Source organism: Aptenodytes forsteri, unplaced genomic scaffold, assembly GCF_000699145.1.
Source record: "Aptenodytes forsteri isolate BGI_AS27 unplaced genomic scaffold, ASM69914v1 Scaffold55, whole genome shotgun sequence".
Taxonomy (NCBI): Eukaryota; Metazoa; Chordata; class Aves; order Sphenisciformes; family Spheniscidae; genus Aptenodytes; species Aptenodytes forsteri.
In genome coordinates, this window is record NW_008796063.1 from 4,162,145 (window position 1) to 4,183,591 (window position 21,447).

Genomic DNA, 21,447 nt, shown 5'->3' on the forward strand with positions numbered 1-21,447 from the left:
ATGGCAAAGGATAAGAAGAAAGATGGCAAGAAGGCAGAAAAACCTGTACGTCCTCCTATTCCTGCACAAGATACTACAGCTGAGAATAGTTCAACACAGCTGACAGATTTGCAGACTTTGGTGAATGGAGTGGAAGAAACACAAGGAAATCCAGTGATATCAAATAAAGAACCAGAGGAGGTAGAGAAACCTCCAGTCCAAGATGTTCCTCAATACTACGAGGAGCCTGTTCTTACTCAAGTTATTGTAAAAAGGTATGCTTGTTACAAATACATCAGTGAAGTCAAGAATTCTTGTTTAAGTATCTCTGGTATATCCAGTGTCATACAAACACAGATTTGACTCTTGATTTGAGGCAGTGAATCGGGTTATTCAGAGCTAGTAGCCGTGACACCTTATGAGACGGATACATGTGGAATTCTGCTGCCTTCTTGCATCCTAGGGTGTTGCTGGTGCTCTCTGCTTGCCAAAAGCCTTATTCTTTTAGCTTGTTCATCTACGGTGAAGTTTTGTCCAAGTATGCAGACAGTTGGTGAAGAAAATGTAGCTCTGTCATTTAATGTTCAGTTGTTGTTGTTATTATAATTATTATAATTATTTTATTGTTATTAGCCTTTTAAACAGCCTAAACTGAGGAAACAGGTGAATGGTAGCATTAACCAAATCCTTTGGTAATTCAAGGGGACTAATATGTAATATTTCACATACTGACCAGGTTGCCTGGTTGTAAGCTAGTAAATGCTAACAATGTGCTTTGTTTTCTTAATTGAAAGAAATAAGGCAGCACAACAATTAAGTGAAATACTACAAGGAAGATGAAAAATGGGATATTTTGTTGTAGCTCATATTCCTACATAAGATGCAACAACTGGCCTGTGTGTAGACCATGGTAAATTAAAGGTATTATGTCTGTTGTGATTTAGGTCTACTGGCAGTGACTTGAAATCTTCATCTTTAGTTTGTTTTCCTTGTAGCTACGAAGGTGAAAAAGTCCATGGATTGTATGAGGGTGAAGGATTTGCATATTTTGAGGGGGGAAATACATATAAGGTGAGTGTATAAATCTAAAAAAAAAAGTAGTGGATCAAGTTCTTTCTCTAGAACAGGCAGGCTATTTCTTTTAACATAGGTGGAGGTTGAGCACTTAGAATGTGTAAGCATTGAAAGCTCTGTTGGTTTCTGGCATTAAAACTTCAAACTAGTAGTTGGAGGGGAATTAATATGTCATTATTTTGAAATCTTGTAGTCACTGTAGGCTTCAGTTGTGGTAAGAATAAATTTGCAAATGATGCTGTTCTCTTCATTTTGAAGGGCATGTTTTCTGAAGGGCTTATGCATGGACAAGGGACTTACGTGTGGGCTGATGGAGTGAAGTACGAGGTAAAGTGCAATTTAACTTACAACTGAGCACAATTACAGTGAGTTGTATGTGCAAATTCAAGGAATGTGGATTGTTGCAGTAATTGGTACAGTATGGGTGGCAACTGCAGAACTATGGCAGTGATTTCAATCACAAGCCTGACTTCTCCCAGATGGTTGGGGAACAGTGAGTCTTAGTTTTTTAAATGTTGTAATTTAATCTTTTAGGGAACATTTGTTAAGAATGTGCAGATGTTTAATGGCCGTTATACATGGAATGATGGCAGCGTTTATGAAGGATCAATTAAGAATGGAGTTAGGCATGGATTTGGATTTTTCAGGAGTGGTACTCATCCTGTTTCTTACATTGGCTATTGGTGTAAAGGCAAAAGACATGGAAAGGTAAGTAAGAGCACCAAATGAGAGCATGGTCTTGGGTGACTACCTTCTAGAACAGCAAGCAGTCTTGTGGAAAGGTTTTGCAAAAATGCTTTGTGCCGTTGCATGGTCTTATGCTATGTAGAGATCTGTTTTTCCTAAGGATCTTCTCTGATCTTAGATGTGATTGCTAATTAAAACAAATGGGATGGGATCTTGTTTGTAGTGGAGGAGATGAACGGTATCCTAAAAGAGTATTTGGCCTATTGTGTGGTTTGTCCTTTATGCTGCTCCAGGTAGGTGATGACAAAGTCAAAACTGACGACTGCATCAGTAGCTGTGTAACAATGACAGAACAATTAGCTTCCCAGTAATGACAAGTTGTGATTGCTAATTAAAACAAATGGGATGGGATCTTGTTTGTAGTGGAGGAGATGAACGGTATCCTAAAAGAGTATTTGGCCTATTGTGTGGTTTGTCCTTTATGCTGCTCCAGGTAGGTGATGACAAAGTCAAAACTGACGACTGCATCAGTAGCTGTGTAACAATGACAGAACAATTAGCTTCCCAGTAATGACAACATGATCCTGCCTCCCAAATGCGTTAAGCAGACCAAGTATGATAATTACAATTAAGACTGCCTTATCTAGTGTAAGTAACATCTAGTTCCAACATTTTAAAGGCAAGTGGTGCTTTTATGTGTCTCCGTTTTGTTCATCCAGATTGAGACACTCTTCTGGGCCTGACATTTTGAAGACCGATGCTCAGCATGTGAGGAAGATCCATTCTAATCACATGGGTTTTTGTTCTGTGTCACTAATAAGACACTAAAATCACCCAGGCTGCTGTCGATGGTCACCAGTGCAATGGTCTGTCCAGTTTGTTCTGAGAGGAAGCTATCAAATAGAGAAAGACAGCACAATTAACACTGTAGACCTACTGTTGGAAGTTGAATTCTGAATGTCAGAAAACTGATCTACATCAGAGTGACTGCTGTGATTAAGTTGCCAAAGTTAACTCTCTGAAAGTATTTCCAAGGGGTTTGAAAAACATGAGACTTTGACGTAATGTAATACAATTTTTTTATTTTTTGTTTGAACACTTGGTCTTTTTAAGGTCTTAACTAATATTCATCAAAAGAGGTTGCTTTTTATTTAATTTTATCACTTCAGTTGCTTTCAGTACAGTGTCTCGAAGTGACTAGAAGTAAGACTGTGATTACATGTGTCTTGCGTAATTTGTATGCGATGTTTTATTAATGTAGATGAATATTTAGGTATTTAAATTGACCATACTGTTTGTTTCAGGGTACCATTTATTATGATCGGGATCATACCTCTTGGTATTCAGGCGACTGGGTAAATAATGTCAAAGAAGGATGGGGAATGAGATGGTAAACGTGATAACACTTGTTTTTATCTTCATATTTTTTTATTTTACATGTATTATCATACAGTTTCTCCCATTGTTTAAAATGGATACAAATGCTACCATTTCATAGTAGTGTGTACTTTCTGCAGTGGAATAAATAATTGTATGAAGTGCTTTATAATAATAAAATAGACCTCTATAGCTTACATTTTTATGTTGGTATATTTCTGCTGATCATTTGCACAAAAGAATGTCTAAAGACAAAATCCAAAATCAGCTTTGGAAAAAAACAAATCAACATTTAAAAACAAATAAACACAATTTATTTGACCAGATGGAGCTGCTTTCACGAATAAATGAATTATTTGTGGAATTATATATAAAAGAATATTTTGATTAGCTATGGTGAAGACTCTTTGGGGAAAAAAAGAACTGGTTAATATTTTTATAGTGATTTGTAAGTTAAAAATAGGAGGTAAACAGTGGGTACAATCAAACCTCTGTATCCATGTCACAGTGAGCCAACGTTCAAATTAATGCTTATATTTAGCATTAATAAATGCTAATTTATTAGCAATTAAGTTTTGCATAAACCTTGCTTTCATAAGATCCACTCAGAATATACTATGAATGAGTCATTAACTTTTATTGTTTTCTTGCAGCTATAAGTCTGGAAATATCTATGAAGGTCAGTGGGAGAAAAATGTACGTCATGGAAAAGGAAGAATGAGATGGTTGACAGCTAATCAAGAGTATATGGGGCAGTGGGTGTACGGCATACAGGTACTAATTTCTTCCCCAGCAACCTGTTTAGTTCAGCATCTGTCCACTACTCTAGTAAAACTAGATAGGGAGTTTTGTGTAATATCAAATGACTTTGTATGATTTTTGCCAGTTGAGATAGCGGAAATATGCTGTTTATTGTAAGTTGATTCTCATGTTAGCAAAATTAAAATTTTTAAAAGGCTTTTGACTTAGTCTTACAAAATCATAATGTAATTGTCCAATGGAAAAGATAAACTTTTTTCATTAAAAAAAAAGTTTAAAAAGTTAAATGTTTGTGACTATACTTAGCTTGAGATATGACTTCAACAGTGAGTATATGTGGCAATTTGCTTCTGTGTCATCTGTAAAATATTAGACAACCCTGTTCTCTCTTGTAAAAGTTTTATGATGGAAGGAGAAGATTTCTGGCATTTTCTGTTCCTTCCGTTTATTATTCTGTTGGAAAAAGAATGTGAGCTACTTCCTCTGTCTCTTCACTCTGCATAAAATTGTCAAGGAGTCCAGCTTCTGGAACATTGTGGCTCGCTCTCTGGCATGGTGTTCCTCACCTGGCTTGTTCAGCATTACAGTCAGAAGGATTCAGGCAGGAAGGATGTCTTCAGGAGTCCTGTTGGTAGAGCTTGCTCAAGTGTGTGTTGATTCGGTGTATCCTCTGGGCGCTTCTCCCATGCACCTTTGTAGAATACGGTTCTATGGATGATTTGAAGTACTGCAGCTATCAACTGAGTGCTTTTATTTGAGAGATTTGCCAACAGTGACTCTTAAAGATGCCTAGGTGGTTCTCCTTTTTAAAAGTCTGGACCTGTAGCAACTGTAGCTCTTCTGGAGATGTTTGTTGTTTGTTTGTTTGTTTTAAACACACAAATTTTTTTCAGCATGGATATGGCACCCACATATGGTTTTTGAAAAGAATGCCTGCGTCTCAGTATCCCTTAAGGAATGAATACATAGGTGACTTTGTAAATGGGGAACGACATGGACATGGGAAGTTCATATATGCCAGTGGAGCAGTGTATGATGGTGAATGGGTTTGTAATAAGAAGCATGGCAAGGTGAGTATTGACAAGTAGTAAGAAAAAACTACAGACAACACCAGAGGAGACTATTCTCCTCTGTGTAGTGGATCTCTAGATTTCTGTACAGAAAACTACATTCAATTTGGATTGTGGATGGAATCCCAACATAAAGGGCAGAGTCCGCTGAAAGCAGTAGGAGTCCTTCCAAGGACCTTGCTGGGCCACAGATAGGTCTCTGTGGTTAGATGTGTGTTTGTGTGTATAAAGAAATACATTTTACTGTGGAGATTTTCAGGTGCATCTTGATTTTTTTTTTTAATTTTTTTTTGCAGTGGTTGGTCAGTACTCTTATACTATGAGTTAACGGATTTCAAGCTGTCCTTGCACAGAGATGTTCTCACGTTAACAGACTGTTTTAAAAAAATCCGTGAGTGGAGTGCCACATATGCAAACTAAAGATTGCAAACAAGGCTTTCTATGTGTGTGTGGGGAAATGTTTTTTCCTCAAAATACTTTTCAAAATTAAACAGATATATAGGCAATTCTTCATCCCAGCAGTGTACTTTAATTAACAAATGACAAAGTACTTTATAAAACAGGGTAGGAAAAATTATTTTGCTTTATTTTATCTCATATATTGCATTTTAGCCAAGATTCTTAAAAGGAAATTTGATGGAGAGCATTACAGTTATTTTTTTTGATCTTTGATTTATATTTATATTGAAATTAATCTGTCTGTAGGGCAAGTTTGTCTTCAAGAATGGTCATGTTTATGAAGGAGAGTTCATAGATGATCATAGAGTAGAAGATCCTGCTTTTCGAGTGGATGCAATGAATGCAAAAGAGCTGAATGCCATTTGCACAGGAAGTCATTTTGGCACTGGTAAGCAGCTTAAGAAAACAAATTCTACACAGTTCACACTTTGTTGTTCCTTTTTATTATAATGTGAAGCTGTTCATACTTACTCAAGAGCCAGACATATTTCTTCAAAGAACTTTAATGAAGATGAGTTATCTTAATAATTAATGACTTTTGCTCCCATGCTTCTTGTTTCCTGTGCATGACACTTGAATTGAGTGACACATCCACACTACATCATGTAATGCTTTTTGAACACTGCTGTCTGGAAGCTTCATAACCTATGTAATATGTGCATTTCCTTTTGGCTAGGGGTTGGATTTGACAAAATTACTCTTCAGTTGTTATGCTGTTGATTATGAAATCTCTACTCCTTGCTGTAAAGGAGTCTATTATTCTCACTTTGAAGTCAGTAAGATAAGAAGGAATAACATATGTTTTATTTTCCCTGTGTGTGTGTATATACATTTTTAACTTCATTTTAATTTGTTCTAATTTATTTTATTTGCATGGTAGAAAATGTCACAATCATTAATGGCTCAGAAAATACTTCTATTCTGGGATCAAATATTGAGTTGGATATATCTTCACTGCTTGACTTGTTGCCAAGGGAAGAGAGACCTGAAGAAGTGAAACAAGTAAGAGCCTACTGTTTGATATATTCAGTTTTCCCCCACAGTGTGTTTCATATTATTTTATTTCTGGTTTATTTGTATTAAAGTAACTCCTTCCATTAAAGAATTATTTGAAAATCTGAAGGCCATGAAAACAGAAGAGCAAAAAGAATGAATAGACAGTATTGCCTCTTCCTGAGCTTCCGCTAGAAGACAATAAAAAAGATGTTAACGTATCTGGAAGGGCATTCAGCAACTACCTTTAGCTACTGTGAGGTTTGTCTGCTGACAGACTAATTTATTTTTATCAGTAACCAAAAAATATGTATTATAACTACATTTGAGTAACGTTCTCATGAACACTTAACCAGGGATATGCTCTTCGAAGTTACAAGATCAAAAGCATTATATGCCCAGTTACAGGATCGATACAAGCTGATCCCTACTTGCTGTGAGACAATGCTGAAATCATATCCTGCTTTATTTAGGTAGAATTTGCTGTGTTGAGGCACATTACAGAACTGAGAAGAGTTTACACCTTCTACAGCGGCTTAGGCTGTGAACATTCTCTTGATAACACCTTCCTCATGACTAAGCTCCAATTTTGGAGATTTCTGAAGGACTGCCAGTTTCATCACTCCAACGTAACTCTTGCTGAAATGGATCGGATATTGAGTGGTTTGTATTTCTGTTGATTGGTGTCTAGAATCTAGGAATTTTAATAGTAAGCTGTGGAGAGTTGGAGTGGCAAGTTCTACTGATAGCTCAACTCTGGTAGTTAAGTGGCCCTGAGTGAGTACCTCTGTGCCTGTGATTTCTCAGTGGATGCATTAACACTTCTCCAGGTACTTCAGGTGCTTAGGTGGGAAAATGCAAAATTAAAATACCGCTTAAAAAGTTGTTCTAAAGAGCCATCTGTTCAAAAATTGTATTCACCCCTGGTCTTGCCATTACTATTACATGCAGTTTTAAGAGATCTGAGAAAGATAAGTAGAAGAAACAAATCTTTTTCTTCTCATCTCCTCCCCCTCACCCCCAGTGCTCTTAACTTTGGTTTGCATGTAGTATTTTTTTTTTCTTCCATAGAGACAGTTAATCAGTTGGTTCCATTTAGACCTGCAGTGGGATGCACTGCAGTGTCCCTAGTGTCTGAAGGGTTTAACTCTAACTTTGCTTCCCCTTTCATTCCTATATGCTGAGTGGATTCATGTCTAGAACAAGAGAATTTGTTAAGATTCACCTATAGGCGAACAGTTCTCCCTTGACCTGCTTGTTTGGAAGTGATACTGTCGTCTGATTCTTCCAGGAGTGTTGTTACGCTGTGATAAGTAGAGATGGAGAGGATAAGAAAGGCTGACAAGTCGATATGCCTATAAGCCTTTTAATGTACGATAGCAATAGAGATTTATTTTGTCAAATTTTTTAGGTGATAAAACACCACTTGAAGAGATTCATTGTCCACATGAGACTTTACTGTTCAGAACATTTTTATCTTACCTTGTTCGTCTAGCATTTCATATCTATCATGAAGAGCACAAGTAAGTTTAATCTTTTAGTGAAATTTATTTCAGTGTAATCAGTTTGAGTCTTCCCAGACCAAGAGTATTTTTGTTTCAACTGTAGAGAGAAAGGTCCTTATCTGCATAAGTGTTTCTTAGAAATGATGTCCAGGAATGTGATTCCTGCTGCCTGTTGTATCCGAGGTAAGTAATGGTATTTCTTCTGCGCTGTGCAGAATTCATCAATTAGTACTGCATACCTCACAGTTTTATTGTAACTGTTATTTTTTCCCAATTAATTTTTAAAGGTATCCTATTTTCTGAAAAACAATGTACAGTTTTTGCTATGAGCTACATTGACAAATGCTGGGAAATATACAGAGCTTTTCTTAGACCAAGTACCAGACCTCCATTTGAACCCACAATGAAAATGAGGCACTTCCTTTGGATGTTGAATGTAATAATCTTTTTTTTTTTTTTTAATTTCGTGTGATTAGATGCACTTTATTTGTTCAGTTTATATAAGCATTTTAAAATACTCCCTGTGGCTTCTGCACAGTTGAAAAGGTAGGAGCGATGTAATTTGTACAAACTGTCCAACAAACATTAGAGGGACAGTTGTTCTATAGAAATTATTTATGTACTTTTGCAGGATTGAATTCTGATTTTGTACTTGATAATTTCAAATAATCAAATATTACACAAATGTGTTTTAAGGGAATATAAATGTTTTTGCTGGCTTCCCCTCCCCACCCCTATCCTGTAAAATGTATATATGAAAATGTCTTACTGGTAGAACTCAAAGACTGGCAGCTTTTGGAATAACACAGTAAACCATTTTAATAATGTATTAATATACTGTAAGATGAACATGAGATTCTTTACTAAAATTCAGTAATTCAGGGACAGATCAGGATTACACTGAAGCTAGGGAAAAATTAACATTGATATGCCTGGGTTTTGGGTTACTGTCACTGTTTAAATCCAAGCCTTTTTTTCATGAAAAAAACCTAATAAAAACTAATAAAAATACCAGATGGCAAAATTGTAATTTTTTAAATATTTTTATTTATGAGCTTTCACAAGTTCTTTCTTAACACTGTTTTTGCAGTCTAGGAAAAATTCCCATTGACTTCAGTAGGGCCAGAACGTCACTCTGTCATTAATTACGTATGTGGAAGTATCACTTGAAATGACTAGAAATTTTGACACAGGCTTTAAAGGGAGGTAGATTAGGTCTATGTGGGAATACCTTAAGTGCTGTTAACATGTAACATTTACTCTTACCCAGGATTTTAAACTTCTCAGTAAACAATTAACTGCTTCAAGAATTGTGGAAGTACTTGTCAAAGATGGTCCCTCTCTACATGATAGCAGTAGTACCAACCTGGAGCAGGAGGTCTGTATGGAAAAAAAACATGTCATAGTTCATGGCTACAGGAACAATTAAAATTACTTTAAAAAAATGCTGCAAATACTGTCCTATCTGCTAGAACAGGAGGAAAATGAATTAATCTATTCCAAAAAAATAAAGAGTACAAACTTGAGCCTCTATTTTTGCCTTCCTTTGTTCTGCCTGTATCTTCTAGTTTAGCTCATGTACTTCTGTTTTGCTTATTCTCTTACCCTTCTTAGTACAGTCTCGGCGTACCTGACCATACAGATAACTCCTTAAGAGTGCCGTAACACAGAGGGTGAAATACTATTTCTAGGAGACTGCTGCTAGTAATAGTTCTGTCTGTGGGGCAGTTGCCTGACAATATGTGTATACAGTGATTATGCAGGGATGAATCTCAGCACTTCCAGCTGCTGAGGTGTGCACTGGAAATGGGTCAATAATTAAGATGTGAACCCACTGATCCTTGAAAATCTGGTGATCCAAGAAATCTGATTAGTGACGTGTGAAGTGCTGCCACCTCAATGAGGTCGAGTAGTGACTGTAGAAGACTCTTGTGCCACCTGACAGCTGGCCTGCTATAGAGGGCCTTCACCCTTAAAGAATTAGCTCTTACTCAGTGACGGCCTATTGTAAATGACATACTTGAATTTATTGTTTTAAACAGTTTCTGATAAACTGAAGACACAGTCTAAGTCTTACTAAGGGATTCATTATACACCCATTCTTAGGGTTTCTGGAAGCATCGTATGCGATTAAACGTTTTAGGTAATAGCAATAAATGTGTGTTATTTGTTTGAGAAATTTCTCGTAACTCCACATACAGCAAAAATCTATGCAGTATTCTATTTCAGTATGACTTGTGTAAGGCGTAACACAGTATATCACTTCCTGAATTTTTTGAGCTTTGGCTGTTTTCAATTTTTCTTCAGAAGAAGGGATGTTTGAGTAGATAAATGAGGCCAGTGAGGCTTCACAAACAATCACTTTTGAGTTCTTTGCTTGCTCAGGTACATATGACCATTAATGAAGGGATTTTGCAAAAACGAATGAATTAATCACTGTGTTTGTTTTACTCTAGTTGGTTTTTCTTGAATTTGTTGAAGCTCTTCTTCATTGTGCATTGGTGTATGTTACCAGTGATATGATTAAGGAGCAAGTAGATCATGATCATCAGAAAAGAATTAGCTTTAGAACCAAGGGTCTCTCCGAGGGAACCACAAATGTGTCTCTGTACCCAGAATATTGTTTGTCCCAGGTAACATTTATGCAGACCTGTTAAATATTATTCTATGTCTACGTAGAGAGCAAAGTTGGGCCCTGTGAATGTTCTATGTTTCCTGAACATAGAAACGAATTTCTTTTTTTTGCATAAACAGTCATTTGATTGGGTCCTTCTGCTTTTTCTGTTTCTTGCTACCTTATATTGTAACATCAGTATAGACAGTTTTAACACACTTGCACATTTTCCTAGATAACTATAAGTACACATAAAGTACTTGCAAGTCTTCTGGTGTTCGAAGGGGAATTGACAAATTGGTTGACTGGAAGATATGCCTCTCCTGCTTTAAGTTGAATGTCTAAAATAGCCCTGTAAAAACGGCTTTGCAATTGTTGTATGTAGCAAGACTTGCTATTTCCCAGCAGTTAAGCTATGCTCTGTTTTTGCTAAACTATTGAATAAGGATTGTGTAGGTTGTAAGATGCTGCCTGTGACACTGGTGCAATTTAGATGCACAGGGTAGTTGAAGGCATGACTTACAATTGTTATTATTTGGAATTATGCACAAGATGAAAGTATTTTTATTAATTCAAAGAGCATTCACAAACACCTAATTTCACAGTCTCTGTAAGCCAGTAGTGCCACTGAACACCACCACTTCCCATTCTCTGGCCAATTGTTCCCATCCTATGGAACCCATTCCCTTGCATCACTGCAAGCATTAATGCAGTTGCACAGTGAAATGGTCCTGTTATAATAGTCAGATTTTACAAGACTAAAAGAAAAACTTAATTTGAAATAGTGAACGTAAAATTCTTCTTGTGTTTACTTTTTATTAGTACACTTACAGCAGAAGTACAATTGATACGCACATGAACGATGACATTTCCGAGGCAGCTGAGCTTTACGCTTGTTCATCATTGTCTCCAAGCAAAAATGTCATATCACAAGATGAAATAAAGAAACATGAGGTATGTAAAAAGCCCACACTGAAAGATGGAGCAGAGAGTTTGCAATTCACGGGTGACAGAGTAGCCAAGGTAGTTTTAAGTTTTGAAAAGGGCTAGAATTTCACCTAATATTAAATACAATGTGTTCCTATGCCTGGATCCATGTGTGAGCCTAGAAGGAGTGCATTTCCATTGCTAACAAAGCATTTGCTCCCACACATACTCTCAGCTATTGTTATTTAGAATATTTGGTGGTATCTTCTACATTAACTAAAACAGTGGTGAATAAAGCTACTGTTTTATCTTTATTTGCAAGGTAGGGAGTGAGAGGCTGAGAAGTGGGCAGAGAGATTTAGAAGCACTGGGGAAAGTAACTAATACAATTCTGAAAACACTTTTCAGAATTCTTCCAGCAAACTTTTCACCTTCACTGCCTTTACAGTTTTGTACCCAGTGTATGACTATAATGAGATTCCAAGAAGAAAAATGGATTGTCTTACCCCTGTGATTTCAGGGTAAGATAGTAAGGATTATTGTTTTGTACTGGAATTGTGGAAATCGGACAGAGAATTTGGAAAGTTCCTGACTTTTAGAAAATATACCAACACTTAGAAAACAGAATTGTGTTTGACCTGAGTCTTTGTGAGACTTTTACTGTCACTTATCTGAAAAGACTGGCATCATCAGGCTGCAGAAGATGCTTGGGATGACAGCTGGAAAGATTTCAAAGCATCCTTCTCGGATATACTCTTGAATGTTGTTCTCTCCTTTTCACTCAATATAATTCCTGGAGTGTATTCCTATAGTCAGGAATAGAAATTCATTATTGTTTCCTCAGGAGCAGATGAATAATAGTATGTAGAGTAACATGTAAGAACAGAGGGACATGTCTAAGAACAGGAGCTTTCATTCTCTGTACTTCTATCTTTGCCTAGCTCTGAAATCGGATAATCCTACTTCCCTGGCTGGTATCAAGGCTAAAGTGTTACGACCAATTTACTAATACTTGGAAGTATGAAACACTATTGCAATTTAAATGTTTTGAAATAGGCATAATTGCAGAATGCATTTGGTTGGCAGAATGCTTTGGAGATAGGAATTTGCATGACTCAAATGGACATGTGATTTCACTTCTTAATTTGAGCACAAGCCCAGGCATTTAGTAACTGAATTTAAAACTTCTTGCCAGCCACTGAGACCTTGTGAAGACAGAGGGCATCCTCTTCAAGAATTTCTACTGGGTGAGTACTGTGGTTACCATAAGCATCTATAAACAGTGGTGCTAGAGGAGATTCACTCTTTCTACAACTTTAAAGATGATTAAAACAGTAGTTGATCATTGAAACAGCTGGATGTATTGCAATTACAGAGGGTAGCTGCATTCAGTTTGGCAATTATGACAAGGTTTGTGTTTAGCTTTCCACACCTGCTATACACAGATAGCTGGGCAAGTTTGAATCTCTGAACTTTTTGTGCTTTTTAATTAGAAGCTATCAATCACATTTTCCTTAAAAATAACTTAAAGGCTTCTTAAAACTAAATTCTTCCTGTTCTGTCCCACTCATTTGGGCATGGAAACAGGAGATTGAACTCTGCACTGTGCTTTCATTATAAACAAACTTTTCCTGAGTACAGAACTATTTCAACCACAGGTCTAGCTGTAAGGTCGGATGACAATTTATATTTGTTTGTGTTGAAGATCAAACCTGATATTTAATGCACAGAATTACAGACTGAGTAATTTTAATTTTCTTTCTTTGCAATATCAGATACTGTCCTCTCATTTCACACAACTCACGGAGATATCAAAGATGTTCTGTCATTTTTCAGCTGGGATGCAGAAAAAGAACAAGATTTCTGTCCACCAAACGAATTGACAGGTAAAGCAGTCCTACTGTTTTAAGACTAACACAAAAAAAATAACTTGTAGCTCTTGAATTGCAAAATCTTAATTGTATATGCAGATTTCAGCTTGTCACAAGAGGGCAGTAAATGAACATTAATTCTGGAGGAAGACTAAAGAAAATTTTTAAAAGATTTTTTTAAAGAAAATGAAACTTAGTAATTAAGTGAGATGTTTAAGTACTGACTTAAATAGTTTGCCCGATTTTAAAATGCCGCATTTTGTTTGTAGGGCATCTATAAGCTGTAATGTGTATTTATGAGAAGCTCTATCTGCAGGCCTGCCCATTTTTTTTTTTTAATGCCTTGGACAAATAAAAGATACTACTGCTATGTCTTGCTTCTTTTACTTAGTATAAGAATTATTATTAATGGTGTGCCACCATTAGCTGGGATGAGATGTCTTATGTTATGACAGGCCAGCATTCATGCAGAAGATACATCAGTAAGAGCACTTTCATGTTAGTCTAGTAACCTTTTTATACAGTCTCCCTTCTGGCTGATTAGTAGATCTCATCTGGGTTGTTTTTTGGGCTTGTTAAATGTTTTCTACAGATAAAGAACCCAAATCCAAGAACGTAAGTAGACAAGGATCTTTGTGTAGTCATCAGCTCTTTCACTGAAATCTGATGACTGAAAAGTTACAGGTCTGAAAAAACACAGTTTCTTAAAGAACCAGCAGATGGGCCCTAGCCTATTTTTTGGCAGGCATGACAATGGGATGCTTGCATGCAATTCTCTTCTTTCAGGTAGTCATGTTCGTTCCTCCAATTCCCCCATGCACAGGAGTCATGGATAATGAACTGTCATCAGACTACTGCGAAGACATTTTATCATAGGATTAAAGGGGAAAGTTCATATTCTTTTGATGCCATTCCCAGGGACAAGTCACTCTAAAGATCCACAAAAGGGCCATCCCCTTTCACATGCACCAATTAAAAGTTTCTCACAGTTGTCATCTTCTGTAGCAGGCAGAAGCCAGACTTTCCCATTGCAGAGTATCAGGTCTGAAATACTGTAGTCAAAAACACATTTGAAATGTAAGTTCCCTGCTAAATAACATGTTTAATTTACATGTTGCAGATGAACCAAAAGAAGCCAAAACTGAACAAGATGAGGAATTTAGTCTGTGGATGTGTCAGGTGCGAATCTTTTTTACAACTAAGTTTTTTCCTGCCTACCAGCATGAAAAAGTGCTGAGTGAAAAAATAAAAGAAAATCGAATACAGGATGCTGAATTAGCTGAGCTGAGAAAGATCAAGGATGAGGAGTTGGCAAAGTGAGTGTTCTATCTTACCTTGAAGTAGTTCTCTCATCTTCTACTAACAAAATTACTGAAAATGAGAAGTGTGCTTTAATGAAGTAGTATAGCATACTGTAACTGGGAAAACAAACTCATCCAGATATAATAAGCAACATCCAGAATGTAACTCGTGACTTTTATTACTGTTGGGATTAACAAATACAGGCTGCTTTCAGGTTACAGAACTCTTAACTCTCTGATATTTCCTGGCACTTGAGCCCTGCTCTGTGTAAAGGCAGGTAAGACTTTTTTTTTTATACATACCATAAGTCAGACTTGAAGTGGTAACTAGACAGATCTGCTTCTCTACAATATGCCAGTTTATACTGCTCATACTGTGAATATAGCTGTAGTTGCTTAGCCAGTATAAATTTGTCTCCCCCTCTTGCAATACATTAAATTTAAACTTTGTTCACTCAGACTTATTGCTGGAAGAGAAGCAGAAGAGGCAAAAAAGCAAGAAGCAGGTGCAGCAGAAAGAACATTTGACTCCAAGAGTGCAGATTTTAAGGAGTTAGAGGAGCCTGTCACACACTTAGTACCCCCTCCGAAGGAAGAGGCACCCTTTGTAGTACCCCCAGTTGTTACCAAGGTGCCTGCTGGCAAAAAGAGAAAGAAGAAATAAATCTTCTGATGAGAACTACTGAAGCTTCAAGTAAGTAAGTACTCTTTGAATAAGAAAAAAAACCAAAAGAACCACATGTGCAGTAAGGTTTAAAATACAAGTACAATAAAGCTGTATGTACAAGACTTGTTGGTTTCAGAGGGAAACTGTCTGCTCTTACACCCAGGGTCTTGGGAAAGAGAATATAGTAATTTACATGAGTGTAACCCTTTCAACAAACCTATTCCAGAAGTCAATATTTGACTTGTACCTAAAAATTCCCTTAGTGTTAAGCTGGTACAAGAACTGGTATCTTGTCATGATTGTATGTCCCAGTGAAATGGTTTCTACTTAAAACATGTTTATGTGCAGTATTTCAGTCAAATAAACCAAGTATGTAAGAATTTGACAAATCATGTAAATCAGGCTGAAGCAGGAGCTGCAAAGAACAGGTCAGCCTAGAAGGTTCTTTGTTTAGGGGTCTTTTGTAACCAGCCTAGTTTCACATTGTAGAAAATCAGCAGAAAGTCACACGATGATGCAAATGAACACAGGAAAACAAAATATGCTCTTAAAAGTGTAACAATTATTAGTTTTATTTTCCAGTAAAATATTCACATAACAGTATCCGAATGGAATGGTACAGATGAATTCAGACTGATTTTTAATTAGTTTGCACATAAACATTTTTAAAATCTAAAAATTTTATGATCCGAGTTTACAGATTTTAGTAGAAATTTTGATTCTTACAAAGCAAGTATTGCTTTACTATTGTCATTATTCCAGTCAATAATATGACTAATAACTTTTCATGTTGAACAAGTGTCTGACATTGACATCTTCAATAAATCAGCCCTTTGCAGATCAATCCAAGAAGAAAATATTATTAAACTGTGTTGCACAAAGTTTCTTCACTTCTTCTGTAAAAAATTAAAAAAGATATTTTATAGGAACCTCTGCAAAGAAAAGGGGATCATCAAGGAGAATTTAATTAAATTCAAACAGAAAAAAACCCTAGGAGTTTCTAATGTAGAAATAAACTTAATTTTATTCTGTCTTCAGTAAGAGAAAGTTGAGTCAAGTCTGATACTTCCCACTGTCAGAAAGATGAGTTGTATTCAAAGTGGCTAAAGTGTAAATGATGGTTTGAGTTTGCTGCTGGGCCATTCATCTTGTCAAACTTCTACATTGCAACAGCAGAAGACTTAGCTTCAACACAAGGAAGTATATTGTAACCCCTTTTCAGGGTTAGTGTAGTCTGCTAAAATAAATCAAGTCAGCAAAACTTTTGCTTTGTGCTATTTGGCAGACAACACCTTGGCGATAGCAGTACTTCCTAAGTTTATCAGGCACAGAAACACTCATTTACTGTTTCTGTATATGGCAGGTTTGATCCTGAAAGACAATTAGAAATCATTGTGTAAGTCATGGAACTCACTCCTCTTTTTAATATTTAGGTTGCTAGGCTTTGGTCTTGGAAAAGTATTAATTCTTTCCCATCATCCAAGTGAGCACATTGCCTCCTATTAAAACAGAGAGCCCTAGAATTGCTGCAAGACTCAAACTCATTTCTCTTAGTCTATTTAAAAGCTTATTGCATCTTCATGTTAATTTGCACTCAGTCATAGTAAATCATTCTCAAAACAGCATTAAAAACAAGACAACAATGGAATGAGGATCACTGACAGGACAGACATTATGTGTAAGTAACCTACCCATGGATCATTGACAAATAAAACTTAACTCTGATGTAAATATGTTCATCTCTCACCTGTAATACACTTCATTAATTACTCCTAAACTAAGCTCACAGAGCTCTCCTCTATTATTTGAAGGAGGAAGAATGACTGATTAATAATTAAGAATGTCTGCTGAATATTTATGCTGTTCTTTTATAGCTGGTAGAAGGCAGACTAAAACCTTACGCAAACTTATCTGGTCTATCATAGATCAATTCCTCTCTAGATTTCTCGTGAGATGGATTTTATTACTTCTCCAGGGACATACATTTTAGTAGTAACTGTATATAAAGGTAATAAAAAACCAATCCTTACCGTTAACTTCAATCAGATTTGCATTTTTTTGATTCAAAATAACATACAGTTCTCGCTGGTCAGACTTTTTCCCAACTACCCAGTAATCACTCATTGCCTTCACAATAATTTCCTCATCTTCATCAATTCTGAAAGAAGTTTTAGAAAGTAAAGGTGGCAGCAAGTTCATCTTCAACAACTTTATTTGTAATTATTAGGACAGCTTAACGTCATAAATTGTTGTGGTTGTGCAGTATCAAAGAGAGACTACCTATACTAACTTAGATATAATTCATCATTCAAGGATGGAAGGCTTCATAAATGGCTGCTTAGGACAATTACGTCCCCAGATGAGTAAATCATTAATTTGTCCATCAGCCAAATGCTCCAGTGCTCTGAAGATGACACCTATCCTCCATACTGTTAAGGACACACTTCACAGAATTATGATTTGCTACACAGTGACCAAATAATGAAAGTTGGAGATGGTATGGTGATATTAAGCCTTCACATATCTAATTGTTAAACCTAGAACTAGACCATGTGCAACAACTAGATATATTACATAAAGCTGTCACTAACCCAGTACTTCCACAATATGATGAAACATTCTTTTTTCATTCATAGAAAAATGAAAACCTTGTCCTTAAGCAGAGTGGGAAAATTGCTAGTCGCTAATTAGAGCTACAGACATTACAATAATTGAGCATTTTCATGTTCTTTATTAATTTTTATAGTGACAGAGGGTCTCTTCCACCTTGAAGCATGATACCCATTGACTAGAAGCCAATTATCTTCTCTATCAGCAGTATTGTAGTAACTGCAAGGTTTACATTTCATCTATTGTCTAAGCCCTAAAAGCAGCCAGCTGTTTCAGAGGAGGGTATAATATAGGCAGAAGCAGGTTTCCCTGTCCTTTACACTACTTATCCAGAGATTAAACAGACAAGTGCAAAAGCACTAGGCTTCACATCACTTCTAAGTTTGTTATGGCTACTCTGAAGTTTCAGATAGATTAGATATTTTCTTGGCTAGAGGCTCTGGCCCTTCTTTAAACTATTTTTTTAAAAGGACAATAGAAGTTTTGTTTAAGACAGACTACTTCTAAGCCAACAAAAAATACCAAATATGACCCATGTTACACCATTTATCTCACAGAGCTATGACTAACCATCCATGAACAAAAAGACATAAAAGCTTCACTCATTTGAAAAAATCTGCTTGACAGAAGGAGTTACAGACTATTTGATAGTTAAGCATTACCTGGAGAAGTCACTGTTGATATCACCGAGAATCTTCATGAGATCAGGGTGAACAGATGCAAGTGATACACTGGGCGTTTTCCTCATGTGAATGGTACTTTTCTCTGCCAGGTTCATGTGATTGAAATAGATAAACTTAAATTGAGGCTCCTTCTCAGCCCTAGGAAGATTTTTTAAAAAAAATGTGACTTGTGAATACTGATATGTTCTATAAGCACAGGCTTCACAGAGAACAGATAACTAGCCGGTGCAAAGCTTACTCAGACATCCTGAAGTTATCTTCCCATTGAAGAGACCAAGTACATTAAGACTTGCAGCATGATCAAACTTCATTTTAACACTTTAAAAAAAAAAAAAAGAAAAAAAACCCCAAGCCTGCAAAACCAACCAGTTTTTCCCCTTCTGCTGCTTAGGCTGCTAAATAGACACAGGGCAGTCTAAAGGCCTTGTCCCACTTCCCAGTAGTAGTTTGCATTTTTCTAATGAGCTGTTTTTTCTCTGTCCCCATTTTGTTTCCTTGCTCCCCTATGCCAGTCCAAGCTGGTTTGAATGGATGCTAGGTCTTTAATTTGATTAATAAGTAATCTTCCACTCACGTCTTTGTTACAATCAAAAGAAAGAACTCTTCCCCCCATCATTTGTGTGGGCCAGTCAAGAGACTATTTTCAAACTCCTGCCTTGGCAGTATTCTTCCATTTCCTCTTTTATTAAGTTAATATAAAATCTGTCACTTAGAGCTGTAGTTTTGGTAGAAGTCACAACAAATGCAGACTGGCAAAGACTGGCTATAGCAATTGGTACTTCAGGCTATGTATTATTTAGAATCAGGGAGATATTGTGATGACACCACTCACCTCGCAAACAACTAGATACCCTTGCTCTCTGTCACCCAGATGCATTAGTGTCAAGAAACTGTATCATGTTTTCAGGACACCATGGCATTAAACTTTAAAAGAGTTAAAGCTGCCAAAGCCGGTCCCAGATGACATTAAAAAACCCCCAAGTTTAATGATTTAGTAGATCGGCACAATTTCAAGCACATCCTATTCTATACCCTGTGATTTTGCTGATTTGCTGTGCTACCACTAAATAAGTTCAGTCACACACCTATCTTTGGTTTAATTCCTCTTTTGTTGTCATATGCGATGCTGTTGTTGCTTCCCCAACTAACAAAAATAAAAACAATTTTATGGGAAGTCAGCTATAGTTCTAAGTGAAGTGTATTTTCCAAAGCATTAACATCCTTTTTCATTTGACCTTTTTTTGCCCCTCAAGTAGTTACCTTAGTCCTGCAAAATAGAAAAAACAAGGCAGTTTCTTCCTCACCTACTATACACAGCAACACTTCAAGAAGCAGTAATTCTGGAAAAAAGTACTCAACTGTAAAGCTTGCATTGTAACCAAATAATCCACTTACTAAAATGCCCATTTCAAACTGTTAAACAAAAGTTGTTCTCGTATCCAGACCTTCATTTTCCTTTTGGATTTGTAACAGAGTTAAGAGTTACGTACACTCCATCCAAGCTATAAGTACTTGTGTCTAAGGCAATACTCTGAGCTAGTAGTGTCAGTGTCCACTTGATGTGAAAAATACAGTTCTTTTTTTAACATGATACAAAATAGCAGAAAGTCAAAGCAGAATTCAAAGGAAATCAGCACAAAGAAGGACGTGGGCACCAAGACAGTGATTTTTTTTTTTTTTAAATTCAAATGTTCTACTAGCCCAAGGGCTATTTGTGAACTTTATGAGATTCTGTTTTCCTCAAGAAAAGTTAGAAAGTATAAACTGAAGTTAAGATTTTGCAGGAACTGCTACTTCTCTACTTCAACATAGGGGACAGTGACAGAAGACTACCACTTCAGTTGGCATTTTTGCCATCTTGCATCTATTTCTGCAAGCACAGTAACCTGTAGAACTCATCATCTCCACGGGTCAGCTAGTTTCAGTTCACATATGAAAAAAGCAAAACCTAGAAGTTCCACCTCTTGTATCTGAATAATCTGCTAACAGCTGGGGGACCAGGCAGCAGAATCTCAATTGATAATAGAGAAATTTATCTTAATATTTACATGATTTTTTCTGCAACAATTATGCACAGAGAGGAAAAAGGTTTCAGCAGCCACACAATAAACATTCGTTCCTAAAATAGTAACATGTATGTTGTTACTTCAGGGAGACCTAAATATGCAACAACAGGCACTTTATAAATGCTTAAGATGCAGAAAGGTAGATAAACATTGGTTGAAGTACACAGTTAACTTGATGCTTTCAACATTTGGGCTCATGTTACTATTATTTAAGCAGTTCATTAAACCTACTTTTAACCAACTAATGAGGGACTGCAACGCGAACAGAAATGTGGTACCAACCCTGATATTCTCTTGTTGATGTTGTATTGTTCACATATGTCTGACGCTAACATGGTGAGTTGAGGCCCAACAATGCTGTCCAGTTTACGGCAAAACTCCAGTGTAGGCAGAATTGAAGCTAGGTGGTAGGTAAAGAAAAGGGAGAGATGAGATTCTCTTCCCACAGTTGAAGGTACAGTTTCTGTAGTTGCTTTCTTTAAACATCAGTGAGAGTCCTGGGACAAAATTTCTCTCTTAATTATAACCTTATGCATGATTTCGAAAGTGCATGGCTAACTGAAGCAATATTGAGTCATTTTGTTGTGTAAATTGAGTTAGTTATACCACTGAAACAAAAATCAAGACTGATAAAAGCACTCAGGAAGAACAGACTCAAATAACAACGTATTTTTCAAGAGTAAAACAAATTGCATGTAATAGCATTTTGTACTAACTATGTCTTCCCAAATAAGTGATGCTAATAGGTACTTACCATCAATCATAAAGCAGACAGCTGCACTCATGGCCTGGAACAAAAAAGTTA

General features: G+C 36.5%; 2 protein-coding genes across 2 annotated transcripts in view; one reads left to right on the forward strand and one right to left on the reverse strand.

The window, feature by feature from the left end:
* RSPH10B (radial spoke head 10 homolog B) overlaps positions 1 to 21,447 on the forward strand; it is a 23,080-nt gene continuing 1,633 nt past the window's right edge. The window contains exons 1-20 of the mRNA XM_019474000.1: positions 1 to 254; positions 975 to 1,050; positions 1,312 to 1,380; positions 1,588 to 1,761; positions 3,045 to 3,130; positions 3,771 to 3,891; positions 4,770 to 4,946; positions 5,652 to 5,793; positions 6,286 to 6,407; positions 6,872 to 7,061; positions 7,810 to 7,921; positions 8,007 to 8,086; positions 8,191 to 8,339; positions 9,174 to 9,281; positions 10,360 to 10,536; positions 11,340 to 11,471; positions 12,640 to 12,691; positions 13,220 to 13,330; positions 14,436 to 14,631; positions 15,076 to 15,310. Of these exons, the coding sequence (XP_019329545.1) occupies positions 1 to 254; positions 975 to 1,050; positions 1,312 to 1,380; positions 1,588 to 1,761; positions 3,045 to 3,130; positions 3,771 to 3,891; positions 4,770 to 4,946; positions 5,652 to 5,793; positions 6,286 to 6,407; positions 6,872 to 7,061; positions 7,810 to 7,921; positions 8,007 to 8,086; positions 8,191 to 8,339; positions 9,174 to 9,281; positions 10,360 to 10,536; positions 11,340 to 11,471; positions 12,640 to 12,691; positions 13,220 to 13,330; positions 14,436 to 14,631; positions 15,076 to 15,280 (2,733 nt within the window). The 3' untranslated portion in view covers positions 15,281 to 15,310. The remainder of the gene's footprint in view (positions 255 to 974; positions 1,051 to 1,311; positions 1,381 to 1,587; positions 1,762 to 3,044; positions 3,131 to 3,770; positions 3,892 to 4,769; positions 4,947 to 5,651; positions 5,794 to 6,285; positions 6,408 to 6,871; positions 7,062 to 7,809; positions 7,922 to 8,006; positions 8,087 to 8,190; positions 8,340 to 9,173; positions 9,282 to 10,359; positions 10,537 to 11,339; positions 11,472 to 12,639; positions 12,692 to 13,219; positions 13,331 to 14,435; positions 14,632 to 15,075; positions 15,311 to 21,447) is intronic.
* CCZ1 (CCZ1 homolog, vacuolar protein trafficking and biogenesis associated) overlaps positions 15,830 to 21,447 on the reverse strand; it is a 15,422-nt gene continuing 9,804 nt past the window's right edge. The window contains exons 11-15 of the mRNA XM_009286361.1: positions 21,397 to 21,430; positions 20,925 to 21,042; positions 18,556 to 18,714; positions 17,314 to 17,441; positions 15,830 to 16,179 (exon numbers count right to left, since the gene is read on the reverse strand). Coding sequence (XP_009284636.1) covers positions 16,124 to 16,179; positions 17,314 to 17,441; positions 18,556 to 18,714; positions 20,925 to 21,042; positions 21,397 to 21,430 — 495 coding nt within the window. The 3' untranslated portion in view covers positions 15,830 to 16,123. The remainder of the gene's footprint in view (positions 16,180 to 17,313; positions 17,442 to 18,555; positions 18,715 to 20,924; positions 21,043 to 21,396; positions 21,431 to 21,447) is intronic.